The following is a 15462-nucleotide window of genomic DNA, read 5'->3' as shown; positions in this document are numbered from 1 at the left end:
GGTTCTATAAATGTGGATCTCTGTTAATGTGAGTAGAGGGATGGATTCCTGTCTATCTTCCCTTCTACAGGACTAGATAGCCCAGTGAAATACTGGTCAGTGTAAATACCTAAGGAAATAGGTAAATGGTTATCTTTCTTTTCAAATGTTAGACAAGTATTTGAAGATGTTAATCTGAAAAAAAAAATTTCTAATAGAAAACTAATGCGACAGTATTTTTTTGTGAACAGCATTCCCACATGTACATAACCTGTATACAAACTATAGACACTGATGCTCCTAGGATGGCATTCTCAGGGCGTTGAAGGGAGGATGGAGAAAGAAGGTTAATGTCAGAGGATTAGAGCAGCTCTGCTCAAATACTCCACTGTGGTCTTTGACTGACAAACATTTTAACCCAAATGGATCGGCCTGTCAGATAAGAGATGTCAACTGTGGGATTCTTGCATTCATTCAACAACCATGTATGTGTGTTTCTGATATGAGAGTCAGATCCAGGATCTAGAAATAAGAAATGAATTAAGGCATAAGTCTTGCTTCTAGGAGGCTGTGGTCTAGAGGAAGAGAGATCACTAAGCTAAGGAAGACAGTCCAACATGACAATCTGAATCAAGAAAGCTTCGTGGAGGGAAGGACCTTGGGCACAGGTTATATAACTGTATAATAAAAAAGAGGTCACTTCAAATGAAGTTTTACACTTTAGAGCCTTCATTATTTCCCTCCTTCAAATAGGTCACAAAGAATAAGCCTAGCAAACTGTGAGGATTAAATGATGCAGATGATGCTCGGTGAGTCGTTTAAAAAAAGACAGCAAAAGGAAAAGCGGAGCTCAGTCCCCAGGGTAGTACGCCGCTCTGCTGACCCAGGAGTTTAAATCTTTTTTTCATAGAGTTTGTCTTTCCACTGGGAAGATTTGTTAGAGTCAGTCAAAGGAACTCAGCTAGAGAATGTCTGGGCTGAAAAGACGTTTCCGATTCAGAAATGACCTCTCCCTTAGGACTCTGCTTTATGACTCTTCATTACAGACATCGGGCTTGCGCAGGTAATTGGGAGTCAGGAAAGCATCACCCTAGGGACAATGGCAAGGCCATTCTGTGACCTCCCAGTTCAGCTTGAATTCCTGAAGGCAGAGCTGCTCCTGGTTTAATCAAAGGCTTCATGCACACCTTGCACTTCTGTTCTTTATCTCTCATTTTTCCTTCCGGGCTCAGGAAGTGGACTTCTCATCTCCCTTCAAACCTTGCTTAAATTGGAGGCCAGAAAACCCTGAGAAACAGTGGTGCCTTCTGCCACCTGCTGGCTCCTTCCTGTCACCAGCCTGGAGCTGGTTTAGCAAAGATTCCGAGGGCTGAGAGGAGCCACCTTCAGAGAGGGCGTGAGGCAGCTGATGACCCCGCTTTAAGCACAAAGCGAAGAGAGGAGAAGGGGCCCTTGAAGCTGCTGGCGTGAGGCTCAGTGGGCTTGGTTCAGGGAAAACACAATTGTATTCCTTTCAGATTTTATTCTTACATCATTACCGGGTAAGACTGATCAAGTAAAGTCACATTCTTCACAGATCCATTTAAAGGAAACAACAGTAGTAGATGCGGAAGATGATAGAGGTAAGGGTAGGGAGTGAGAAGGAGAAAGAGGCCAGGAGAAATATTCTTCAGCACATTGCAGTATCCTTTAATTGGCTCAGGCAACCTTTTCTAAAGGATCTGTTGTTTGCAAGAATCTGACCCAAATATCTGGGACACAAAACCAGGTAACGTTTCCTCTCTTGACTACGGCAATGCATTGGGAAGCATTTAAATAAATGGAGAGCTAAACAGAGACCTGTAAGTACTCTCATGATATAGTTAGTCCAACATATCCATGCATTTGAGGATGCAGTCAATCGTGATTAGAAAATAGTTAGAGAAATATGTATCTGGAACAAACATGTATAGATTTTCTTACCATGCCTTAAAGAATAGAGTGTATTAGCTGTATATCTAAAATTTGCATTGCATTCTATATTAAGCCCCAAAATGAGTGGGGTTACACGGGAGGAGGTGTAGAAATTGTATGCCAATACTAAGCCATTTCATAAAAGAGACCTAAGCACCCACATCTGTAGGGTTTGGAATGGGATGGAGGGGTCTGGAATTGATCTTCTGGCAATATCAAAAGCAAGTGTTCTATATAAAGAATTGTGAGGGAGCCCAGAGGAGGGGTGGGCATCAGTTTGACACTGCAGGGCCAGAGAGAATCACTGGAAAGGGTGATCCAAGATGATATTAGCAGGGAGCCTTGTACTGGAGGCAGCAGTGGGAAAGGCTGCCAGTTCCAGGAATGTCACTTCTCATGCATAGCCTCATTTGCCACCACTGCCTGAGGAGATGAGATCTCCCACGACAAAGCAGGGGAAAAAATCTGTCAAAGCATTAGATATTAGACAAATATCCCTTGGTTGTGTAGAGGGATGACAACAGGGCCAGGAGAAGCAGACCCAACCAAATAGAGGGGCTGTATACAAAGCACTGGAGATGGCTGAGCGAGACTTCCAGGATGGGTCTCTTGTCCTGGAAGAAAGGTGTCTTTAACCCGTCCATGCGTTGGACAGGGACAACCTCTCCCATACAAGCATATGGCTACTCATAAAACCAGAAAAGTATGAGCGGCCTCCTCCAAACTCACCTGAAATACCAACATGAACGGTCAGTCTCTGCAACCTTAATTACACCAGCAACAGTACTACAGTCACCGAATGTAAGAGAATGGTTCTGAAAACCGCCATACAGCTGCTGGATGAACAATTAAGGGGTACACGGAAAGTTGTAATTCTAGAAGCCACAGTGAATGGTAAAACCTTACAAAGAAATCAATAGTCAGATCAATATGAAAAATGTTCAGATGGGGGCTGGGCTCAGCTAGTAGAATACTCGCCATGGTGGGATACGAACCTGAGTTTGGAGCCTCAGAACCAATGTAAAACGTAGGCAAAGGAGGAATATGCGTCTGTAACTGCATTGTTGGAATAGAGGAGCAACAGAGACAGGCAGAGCCCTGCCGGTCACCATCCGGAAGTATAGCCAAGACAACAGATTCCCTGGTAGGTAGAGAACAGCTGAGAAAGACATCTACCATTGACCTCTGGCTTCTGTACTGCTGCATGGGCAGGTGGCTACATCTTCCCTAACACACACACACACACACACACACACACACACACACACACACACACACACGCACACACACACTACTCACCCACCCACTCACCCACATACAGGTAGTACACACATACAAAATACTAAACGGCCAGCAACAGCCCTTTCCTTCCTCCCCCTATGTTTCGCAGAGCTTTCTTGTACTGCTTATGTAACGTTTGGATGTAAGGAAACCTAAAGATGAAATGTGTGCCCTCATTAAGGCAGAGACAGAAAATGCCCTAAATAAATGATAACCCTATTTATGTGTTTTTTTCTCCCTTTGTGGGCTTCCTGATTGCCTTCCGGTTTGTATGATATATTCATTTCACTTGTTAAGGCCTCCTTTAGTCTTTCTCTGGACCAACACTGCTCCCCTTACTCCTTCGATCTGTGGGATGTATTGTGATGTCTGCGCACTAATTTTTCTGTGACTGGGGCTGGTGTCTGGTTGGTGATTCACTTTTGTTGCGAAGCTGTACATCTGCGCCGGTTGCTTTGAAACAGCGCCCTGGGGCATGTGAAAGGCCGTTTGTCCCACTGAGACTGCTTCTCTGCAACTGAGACCTCTTCCCGGCTTCTTCTGAATTCCAGCAAGCTCTCTTTTGAGTTTAGGCTACAGGGTTCAGGGTAAAGAAAAAGAAGAAAAGAAAATGAAGAGGAAAGAGTGTGTGGGGGGAGGAATCTAGTGTCAGCTCGTCTGGCACATGTGCTTAGTAAGTGTGACAGAGCACCCCTCCCCCAGCCTCACTTTCTCCTGCTACTGTTTTAAGGCTTAGCTGCTGCACAGCAGGAATGTTGACAGCATGAAGACGAAGACAACGAGCCCTACTAGAAACCTCATGGAAAAAGTTCTAAGAGTCCGTGTACTTGGCCAGATACTGGTATAGGTACGGAGAGCACTGATAGTCGTAATAGTGGTATCACGCGAGCACTGACCAAAATGCTCAAGCTAGAGACTGCTTGGCATCCCAAACACTAACCCTTTGGTCTTGCCTATACTAGAGCTTCTAAGGCAGTGGCTGAATAGCCACTCTTAAAGGTATTCTGCTGGTTTAGTATCAAAAGGCTATGAAGATGTACCCCAGGATGAAAAATAATAATACAGTTACACGTGGAATTTAGAAGTTCACTCCACTCATAGACTTTGGCTGATCCCGGTTTCACCTTTTAAGAACCTGCCTTCTTTGCCATTAAGATGAGACAGTGGTTAAGAGTGCCAGCTACCCTTTCAGAGGTCCCAGGTTTGATTCCCAGCACCCACATGGTAGCTTTCAACCCTCTATAACTCCGCTTTCTTCTGGCCTTCAGGGAAAGGGACACATATGTAATGCAAGACATATGAACAGGCAAATACCCATACATATACAGATAAATATTATATGTCCATATCTATATATATCTATATATCATATACATATATCTATATCTATATATCATATATCTATATATCATATATATCCATATCTATATATCATATATATATATATACATACGATGAAAAGTTCACAGACAAAATCAGGACTTACAGGTTCTACAGGATTTGAGGGTCACAAAGAATCCTCTTTACTAAGTAACCATTCGGTGTCTCAACAGCTAGTAGAGATCTCACCCAAGGCAAGTTTGAATGTGCTTCACTGTCTTTCCACTTGTTGTGAAGTACAAGCCAGGCAGGCTGGCAAGAAAGTGAGTTCAAAGGATTTCATACTTGCCTGCAGCTTTGGGAAGGAGCCCATCGCAGACCACTTCTGAGAAGGTTCATCTGTGGAGTCTCGGAAGCCCTGGTACGTAGTAGGTGGTTGCGGCACCTGCTTGGCCCTTCGCCCAGGAATCCCCGTATACTGCTTCCTGTCAGACTTCGTATGGAGTCTGAAAGCAGCTTTGATCAAAATTCTCTAGGGTGGCACCATTCTCCTCGTTCTGGTTCCACGGGAAGCCAGAGTTAAGGCGGTCTGCTGCCTCCTTCCGGCTTACTCAAGATGGCACGTTGGGTCCCTGGAGAATCATTCAAGGGTGCTCATAGACTGACTCTCACATACCAATTACAACTGTTGCTAGAAAAGAAGTGGCCTTCTGTGATCCAGCACGCCGTTATGGAACTGAGGTTGAGAACAGCTGTAAAGACATGGAGTGGGAAAACAGGCCTTCCGGTGTTCCATCTTGCAACTGGATTAGCTCTCCCTCATCAGTGGTCTTTGTATGTTTTCAGTTGCCCATCATCAAAGATGGCTCAAGACTATGAAATGGAAAAGTCTAGAAATAAATAGTTCATGAGTTTTAAATAGCATTTACTACAAATTCGTGTGTGTGTGTGTGTGTGTGTGTGTGTGTGTGTGTGTGTATTCCTGTAAACACATGTGTACACATGCTGGTGTAGGACGGAGGTCTTGGCACAGGGTCTGTCAGCAAACCTGGGCTTCACTGACGTGCGTAGACTAGCTGGCCAGTGAACTTTCAGGATTCACTCCCGTACTTCCAGTGCTGGAATTACAGCTGTGACCCTGCACCTACTTCTTCACAGAGGCGCTTCGGCTGCAGAGTCTGATCTCTGTGTTTTCCCACTATTTATATCCACAGGGCTATGTCTCCATTTCTACAGTATAGTTTAGAATTGTCTTGGTCATAGTTGAAGTGAATCTCTTGCTGTGGCTGATTTCCAAATTGTATCCCCAGTGTGTCTATACAGAAAAACACAGTATGCATGGAACTGGCTGCTATGTTTCCTCAGACATCTGCTGAGGGTCTCAGGATGTATCACCTCCATCTCAATGAGTCCAGGGAAACCAGTGATCTAGCATGTTTCCTTAAATGCGATATTGATGTTTGTTTTTCTTTGTCTTATTTACCTTCGATGTAATGGAATCAGATTATATAGCTTGCAGAGTGTGTGGGGCTTAATGAAATAATATATCAGAAAGCACTTTGTAAATTTAAGACATTTAAGCAAAAGCAAAACACACACACACACACACACACACACACACACACACACACACACACACACACACATACCAGATTAGGATTTCTGAGAGGACTGTGGCAGCTAGGTAAGCATAAAGGAAGCTGAACTGGATAAAAGACCACCCACATTCCCCACCTCTTCCACAGTCTCTCAGCATAAGGTCAACAGCAGAGCAGTGAGTGAGAGAAACTGGGGAAGGTGGTCTCTGTCCATTCAAAGCTACGTGGAGCTGTGCGTGCAGAAAGAAACAAATGCTTATGGTTAAAGCAAACTTGGGAAGGACATGCCGCTCTAAGGTGATAACAGGCTGGGGCAGAAACAAGGGGCAAAACCCAAATGGCTCCTGTTGATGTTCAAGATGCCAAGCTTCTAAAATAGCACAGGGCCTGAAGGCACCTTCCCCAGGGAAGGGACAGTGATCAGACTCTCCCTGGCCCTGTGCTGTGACACCCTATGATGGTATTCTTCTCCAGAGCCCCAGCTCAGCAGCCTGGGACAGTAATTTGGTGTTATCAGATTAATTAAGTCATTTATGTGGCTAAATTTACATATGAATATTAAATATCAGGCTGGGCCTCTCTAATCAGACAGCCAGTGTTTTCAGGGTAACACTTTGTTCCCAAAACATTCAGAAATATGCAAATTGGATTCTTTAATGAGGCTGTTATTTATGTAAGGAAGAAGTCTCCCAGCTAGGAAGACGCCTTCCCATGATATTTTTGTCTGACACCTAGAGCTGTGCTAGATTCCGCTCTCTGGAGTTGCTCGTTATCAACAACTTTATTTATTTATCTTCTGCTTTTCGTGCTGAATCTGTGACATTTGGTCAGGCTCTGGAGGGGTCATAAGCTTTGCCCTTGGGTCCAAATTCTGGGTTACTATTTTACGACCAGGTTAGTAAACCTGGGTACTGAGTGGAGTTTGTGGAACTTGCCTTTCTATGGACAAAACGGGAAGCCTTGCAACCAAGACCTGTGCTACAGACTAAAACTCTGCAAAGCTTTGCGGGGTGAGCCTGGCATGCAGTGCCTGCCACCTATAAGTTCTCCGTATCTGTGAACTGTCCCCTGCGGTTCTTAACTGACCAGACTTTCCCGCTTTCCTTTGAAGCTTTGATGTGGAAAATGGCCCTTCTCCAGGTCGGAGCCCACTGGACCCTCAAGCCGGCTCTTCTTCAGGACTGGTTCTTCATGCCGCCTTCCCTGGGCACAGCCAACGCAGAGAGTCTTTTCTCTACAGATCCGACAGCGACTATGACTTGTCACCAAAAGCGATGTCAAGGAACTCCTCGCTTCCCAGCGAACAGTAAGTAAACCTCTTCCGGTTCCCCTCTGGGTTCACCTCACCCTTGACCCTACTGAAGCAGCAGCAGCAACTGTGGCCATCCCAAGGGAGGAAGGGGACAAACTGGACAAGTGACAAAGGCATCCATCTTAAGAACTTGAGGAACATTGCCTAGGGTTCCCATGGTGCAAAAAGAAAACAAACCAAAAATCTCAAGCACAGTGCTCATGTCTGTTATCTGAAAAGTTCCACTGGGTTTATTTCCTGAACTGTTGAATCGTTTATAGAATGGAAACCTTACCACCTTTTGCAAATCATACTTGAATTTAGGGATGTAGGAGGCCTTGGGCTGGAACACAAATGGTGGTAGCTTACCAGCCTCATTCATTGGCCTTTGTTCAGTGACATTTAGCTAAGGGGTCATCCAGCCACATACCTGTGTCCCTTCTGTGAAACTTCATCATCATACTTACCCACCAACTGGCTCCTTGGACAGACAATAGTTTTGATTGGCTGATACTACTTGCAGATAACTGCTTTTTAATTTAAAGAATGACAAAGGTTTTGTATTGCCTGTTCGCTTAAGTTTCTGAACCCAAATAAAATTGGTTGCTGAAAGCCATGACTTAAAAGGTTTCTGGGCACACACTCAATCATTTTTGATGCTGTATGCTATGAAAGTATCAGTAACTCCCTAGAATCTCCAGTCTGGAAAAGTCCACTAGGTTCTTGTCCTCTGTTAAAAAGAAACCCCAAAAGATTCACCTTGTAAAAAGGTAAGGAATATTTTAAAGTTGGCAGTAGGAAAATATTTTGCAGAGTCCCTCTGCCAACAACTTTTATTGGAAATACTCTAGCCTAGGAGTCGGAGAACTGGCTCAGCCATTAACAGCACTTGCCGTTCTCGCAGAGGTCCTAGGCTAAGTTGCCAGTACCCATATGGTTGCTCACAATTATCTGAAGCTCTGGTTCTAGGGGATCTAACACCCTCTTCTGGCCTCTGTGGGCACCATACACATGTATGGTTTGCATATATACATGCAGGCAAACACTTAAATGCATGTAAGAAAAACAAAAACCAAACAAATCTGGTTTTTAAAGTAGTATATAGTTATAAAACATTCCAATCATGAGTGGGCCAAAATCCACATTTTCTACTTATTCGTAAAATATATATTGACTCTTCTATATACTTTGCAGTATGCTAGGCTGTAGGGGTCTTTTTAAAATGAGCAAAACAATATGAAACATCATAGATGAGTTAAAATCAGATCTCATTCCTCAAAAGTCTGTGTGCTCTGAAGGAGACTATACCAATTGGTAATAAGAGAGACACGCACCTGTACACTAACCTCCGAAGCACAGGAGGCCTCTCACATTGAATGAGAATGTGCTGAAGGCCAGGTTTCTTTACATGTGCTATCTGTTAGCCTAACCTCCAAACCATAGACACTGCCAAGCCTACAGAGTCTGGATTTTATCATGGGAGAGCAAGAGACATGCAGTGAACTCAAAGTAAGCCCAGGTTCATTCCCAGGGCATTTTGCAAACAAAAGGCTAGCTTTGGAATGTGTGTTACTCCTGGGTTAATTCCTACTCTACTAGTACCCAAGCTCATTCAAAACACCACGAGGAGTCCTCAGCTCACTCAGCCTTTATAGAAGAGGTTAATTAAACCCTAGGTTAAATTCTTCTGTTTCTTATGTGGAATAAAAATAATGTGGAGAGTTTAAACTTGAAGATAATTTAAAACTTACAAGCCAGCTCTGTCTCCGGCTTATGAAACTGTAGTTGTGAATATCTCTGTATCCAGCATCCCTGTCACTTGCTTTGTCTCTATATAATTTCATAGATCACTTAAACATTCCCTTTCATTTAGCACCTATACAATATTGCCAACTTCAGTTCTGAACAAGAAAGAACTGTGTGCGAAAATTATCTAGCATCATTCTTTTTAACTTTTTTATTTCTACTAGTCCCCCTAGTGTGTGTGTGTGTGTGTGTGTGATGCACATGGGTATGTGGTGGACTGTGTGTGTATGTGTGTGTGTGTGTGTGTGTGTGTGTGATGTGTACATGGGCATGTGGGTGACTCTGTGTTGTGTGTATATGATGGACACCGGTATGTGAGTGACTGTGTGTGATTGTGTGTGTGTGTGTGTGTGTGTGTGATGTACAGGGATATGTGGGTGACTCTGTGTGTGTGTGTGTGTATGATGCACAGGAGTGTATGGGGGACTCTGTGTGTGTGTGTGTGTGTGTGTGTGTGTGTGTGTGTGTGTGATGCACAGGGGTATGTGGGGGACTGTGTGTGTGTGTCATACACATGAGTAGGCAGATGACAATATGGAGGCCAAAGCAGGATATCAGGACTCTTTCTCTACTGTTTCCTGCCATTTTGCTTTGAGACAGTTACAGTTTGAGCTAGCCTTCTTGGCCAGTAAGCTTTGGGGATCTGCCAGTGTCTACCCATCAATGCTTGGGTTATAGTCAGGCTCAGTCATGCCTAATTTTTTATGTTGATGCTGGGAATTAAAACCTACGTCCTCATTTGCAAGAAAAAGCACTCTTTCCCTTGAGCAAATTCTCCCCTTAAAGGTAGGATTATTAAAAGTAGGAAGAGCATGTCTCCATGATAAAGATAGACCCTTCGCAGGAAAGTACAGTGATAACATAGCCCCAATACCCTGTTCTTATTCAGAATACTGATATCAAGAAACATTAAAATCTTCCTGAGGATGCGGACCAAAAACTATGTTTTGAAAGTATTTCAACATAACTATAAAAACTTTTATGTTTTCCAGTTAAGGAATTTATACTTCTCCATATGAGAGTTTAAATAATATTCTGTTTCTTCAGGTGGTTTATTTTGTCAGAGCCACAGTAGAAAATTTAGTTTCCTTGGTGTCTGCATCTAAACTAAAGCGATATTTTTTTAAAACAAAAATCCCATTTTAGGAATATACATGTTCCTTTATCTAATTCCATTATATCCTTTATTTTTAAAATTATTTTATTTTTAAAAGTCTTTCAAGCATTTTTATTTGTATTTTATATGTACGGTTATTTGCCTGGATTTATGGCTGTGCGCCACGTATGTTCAGTGTCTGCAGAGGCCAGAAGAGGGTGTAGGATCCCTGGAACAAGACATCTTGTGGGTACTGGGACTCTGACCAAGGTCCTCTCTCTGGAAAAGCAGCCAGTACTCTTAACCACTAAGCCATTGCTCCTGCCCTGTGAAGTGAGTCTCTTTAACTTCCTTTCTCCTGGTTATCGCTATATGGGAAGAATTTAAATCAATACTGGAACAGTAACCCCTCCTTTTCCCAACGTTCCTGCCTCTGCCAATAGATCCAGGAAGAGGGGTCATGGTAACTCAGGCGCCCTGAGGCAAAGGCAGCTGGGATGGCTACAGAAGGGCCTTTCCTCAGGAGCCCTTCCAATCCAGCACAGAGGAGTTATGAATACAAACTCGTAGAAAAGTGGAAAGCTTTGCATAGTTCTGCCACATTAAATCTCGGCACTAGGAAAATGTTGGCTTTGAAATGTTTCTTACACAGATTGTCTCAGTAGAATACATGGAAATTACTTGCAGGTTAGGTGAGAGTAGGTGAATGAGTAAAGATGAATATGTGAATGAAAATGTAACATGGCTTCAATGTTTAACCACAAGGACTAGATTGGGATGAGGCTTTCTAGTAAAAGAGTAAGCCTTCTCCGGTCCCAAAGCCAGTGCAGCTGTGTTCCTGAATGCGGCGATCTGTTGGGCTCGCCTCCGTTCCTGGGCTGGAATCGTTTCTGAACAAATGCCTTCACATATTTTGGTACAGGTTTCTCAGTGGAAACACAAATTACTGGAAATTAGCAGGGGTGGTTTTTCTTCCAGAAAACTATGACAGAAATTTGCTCTCCACAATAACTTTCGACAGTCCACCTGCAAAGCTACAGGGGAGGAGGAGGCACCATATTTTTCTCATCTGATCATCCCATGCAAAGGGGCCGACAGGGACCTTTCAAAAGCCACCACGTATAAATGCCTATGTGTGTTCTAGAGGGAAATGAGACCTAAACTCCAGGATAAAAAGCAAAAGTAGTAGGCCAGTTAAATTTAAGACCTGTTTATTGATGGAGGACCAAAAAGTACAATGTGGTATCAAAGACTCAAGTTAGAGCCACAGCTGTTTCAGTTGCTTGCCATGACTGTTAAGACATAGCCTCTCCCTTATGGTCTAAATTATCTGTAAGTAAAACCATATGTTGATAAAGCATTGCCCACATGCCATGTTCTAAAGCACTTTATGTATGTCCATTCGTTTAGTCTCCATGGCCTGCCTCATTGTGGTAGGAATAGGTTTGGTTTGGTTTGGTTTGGTTTGGTTTGGCTTGGTTTTGCAGTTAAAGTTGAAAGCATGGGGCGTTAGGATAAGAAGCCAGTCTCCAACTGCAGAAGTTCAAATAGCAATACAATCCAAAGACCCAAGATTTAAACTAAACAAGGCCCTAGATAAGTATATTAATCAATGATTTATCTACCTTTCCAACTATTAACATGAATCATGTTCAACCTTTCTCTTAGTGAATATTTGCTTAAATTTATTCACATTTTGTGAATAAATAAGGCACTCTCGGTGCCTTCAAACACCTAAAGGATATAAGTCAGTTAGTAGCATTAATCCCTTCAAAAACTAAAGCAGCATAAGGGAGGCTTGTATGACACTTTGGAAAGCCTGGCTAGTCAGGGTGAATGGCCTACTGGAGGAGGTCCAGCTCAGGTAAAAAGGATAGGAAGGCTGGAGGATGTGCTGGGAAGAAGGCTGTGCTGACCAGCTCTCTAGCTAGAGGAAGAACTTGGGGGGCTAGGGGGAAGGACTGAGGCTGGTGAGGCAACAGCCCCCTTGTCCTGAAAGGCCCAGGAGGTGTTTTGGGTCATACAGGCAAGCAGCACTCCAAAAAAGTCCTTTAGGGAGAGCATCAAAACATTTGAAAACCAGCTCAGGAGCTGAAGAGTGAACATCACTAAATAAGCAGTTAGGGGCAGCTGTGGCCTCCTATGTGGCCTCCTTTGCGCTTAATCTCCAGAAAGGGGACTGAGAAGGCTTGAGGGGCAATTAATACATATTTGCAAATTGGGACTGACAGGGCTTAGTGGGTGTTTGTGGGATGAGGCAGAGGGAAGCTTTGCACCTGGCCAGCATGGGAGAGGACTGCATTGTTCCTTAACAATTAGGCTCTTCCTTCTGTTACACACAGCAAAGTCTGTGAAAGCGGTTTGTAACTGTTCTAGACAACAGAAATCTAAGCCCTGCGGACTGCAGTGGGGCCAGTCAGTATCTTAAAGAGGCTGTTACCAGGCAGAAGACAAACAGGCAACTGCCTAATTACCATAATAAAGACCCACTACCTCATTTCTCACAGAACCTCCGTTTGCAGATGAAGAAGTTGAGACATAGCTTGCCTAACTCTCAAGGTGGGGGTGATAAAAATATCTTAGACAACACTGGCCAGGGGCAGGATGTATGCTTCCAATGGCCCACAGTTCTAATCTGTAGAAGACAGACTGACCGCAACTATTAGTACAAGACAATTCTATAGCAAAGAAACAGAAATGTGGAACAAGTTAATAAAACCCAGAGTCTAGTGGTGAGAATAAGCTTTGTTTTGTGTTCTAAAAAAACGGATTCATAGTTTCAATATGACCTACACACTCAATTCCAAGATCCAATTGCAAGAAGTTGTTCCGTACTTGGGAGGGCTCAAGTTAGTTTGTAAGAGTGTAATGTTCAGAATCTGTCACTAGAGGGTGCTTGTGTAACAGGTCTGAATATTTCACTTTGTTCCTGAGCAGGGTAAACCTCTTTCTCTAATGATCTGGGAAATGAATGAATGAATGAATGAATGAATGAATGAATGAATGAATGAATGAATGAATGAATGAATGAATGAAATCAGTTTCTGTAGTCAAATAGTTTTCTATTGCAATTTCAGTCTATTCTTAACTTGTAAAAATAGCATATTATGATTTCAAAATAGTTCTGAAATCTAGAAAATTTTTGTTTCGTTTTATTTAGTTTCTTCCTTGACGCTTGTTCTAAATCTGCTCATTCCTCCAGAGGTTATTATTTGACCTATGGCATTAGGTTAGTCACTCAAACGATCCTACAGTGCAGGCGATCTGCCAATCCATCTTCCCCCAAAGTTTCCGGGTATCCTGCTGTCCCAAATCCAGAGCCCACTGTGAAAGCTATGCTGGTACTGGGCTGGGGTGCGCTCCCTCTCTTTAATTGTTAGTCTATTTAGTTTTACCCCCTCCCCAGATCACTTGCCCAACATCAGCTCTACGTGAGTTGATGTGTTTGGATCTTCCTAGATGATTTGACACCCACTTCACTGTGCAGTGAGGTCTCTGTCTCCCTGAATGACTTGACTTCCATTCGATATTTAAACACCAGAAACCCAGGAGCCACTGAAGATCTGCTTGATCCCAAATCAGTTTCCTGTGCTCCAACTCACCCCTGCATGTTACAAAGTATGTCAGTTTTATCTCAAAAATCTGGACAGGAAGATCTTTCACCCATCTGGATGTTGGCCATATGAAAGCTCTGGCAGTTGGGGTGCAAGTCGCCACATGTCATTCCTAACAATCATTTCTGACTTCACTTTTATCCCCTCTCCTTTTAGCCCCTTTCTGAAACCCCCAAGCCTGTCCTTTGGCCTCCTTAACTACATATACTGCCATGAACGAAACCATCCCCAACCACTACCATAGCTCTCCCTGCTGCCTTGTCGAAGCCTAACGCTGTAGTATCAATCCCTTGTTAACACCACCTCCCTGGTCCATAGTGCCACCTAGCTGTCCCTAAGCACCTTAAGCTCAGCATGTACCTGAAAGTGTCCATATGTCCCATGAAAATCCCCAAGTCCTCTGCACTTTTCTCGTTTCTACTCATGAGTATTTTCTCAGATGCTCATTTTTTAAATGAAAATACTATTTCCTTATGCAAGCAAATGCTGAATTCTAACAAGATCCCTGGCGTCCCTTCAATGCATCATTTCCTGTTCCCTTCTTGGCCGCATCTCCTCTTTCTCATTGCCAGTAACCCTCTCACCATTCCTCCAAGGGCTCTCCCTGATGCTCTGTCCCTCGGCATCCACAGCATTCGCTTTTGTAAAAAAAAATTTTTTTTGACTTGCCTGTCTCATTCCCCCACTTCGCTGAAACACCTCTCTGGCTCACCTGGTCCTGTTGAGTTAACCACAATGTCACAGGCTTTGTTCCCCAAATCTCGAGTATGGGGGAGGCCCTACCAACCCTATTCTTTACACAGTCACTGTTTCTCCATGTAAAAGCCTCGGCTGTTACCATTTCTCTCATTGGTACTATCTATCATCTCTGCCTTTTTTCTGAATGCGTCCCTGTCCCTAAAAGCCTTTCTCAAACACTACTGACTCAGGCAAGCCCTTCTTACTTCCACTAACCTAGAGTTAATCTCTCTTTAGGTATTCAGTGTCCCATTCATACTCCCATTCAATATCCACTGTGTGTATTTCTTTCTGTATTTATGTGTATTTTTTCTCCTTTATTACCTTCTTATTTGTAAGACTATGGCTTCTACATAGTTTGATTTGTCAACTGTGTCGTCATATTCCATCATAAAATCAGAAAGTATAGTGTCAAAAGCACAAATCTGGGAGAGCAAAGAGGCCAAGGTCTCCCACTCACCGGCTATATGCTAGAGAGCAGCCACTTGCTTGATAGCGCCTGCAATGTGCTGGCCTCACAGCTGCTTGGCCAATAGCAAATGACCCAGCGCACGCAAAGGCCAATCGCATGAAGAATGCTTACCGCTTGCCAGCTCCTCTTCTTGTTCTTAGCACTGTCCACACTGGGCCTGCAAAAAATTTCAGAGAATGCCTGACTAAAGACGAGGGTGGAAACTGTCACATGAACGAAGCACCTTGCTAAAGCCCACGTCAGAGAAGGGTAAACATGGACACCCGTGCTCTGCAGCTCTGAAACCCGACTTCACATGGTGCCTGGTACCGGGC

At 43.6% G+C, this 15462-nt stretch overlaps 1 protein-coding gene across 2 annotated transcripts in view; it reads left to right on the top strand.

Moving 5' to 3' along the window:
• The window catches only part of Pde4b (phosphodiesterase 4B), a 535922-nt gene that overhangs the window by 410598 nt on the left and 109862 nt on the right, over window positions 1–15462 (top strand). For both annotated transcript variants that reach the window (XM_032901648.1, XM_032901656.1), the window contains one exon: window positions 7243–7437. In XM_032901648.1, coding sequence (XP_032757539.1) covers window positions 7243–7437 — 195 coding nt within the window. The remainder of the gene's footprint in view (window positions 1–7242; window positions 7438–15462) is intronic.

The sequence above is a fragment of the Rattus rattus genome, chromosome 1 (assembly GCF_011064425.1).
Source record: "Rattus rattus isolate New Zealand chromosome 1, Rrattus_CSIRO_v1, whole genome shotgun sequence".
NCBI classification, from domain to species: Eukaryota; Metazoa; Chordata; class Mammalia; order Rodentia; family Muridae; genus Rattus; species Rattus rattus.
The sequence above is the reverse complement of the archived record's forward strand: the minus strand, read 5'-3'. Positions and strand labels throughout refer to the sequence as shown.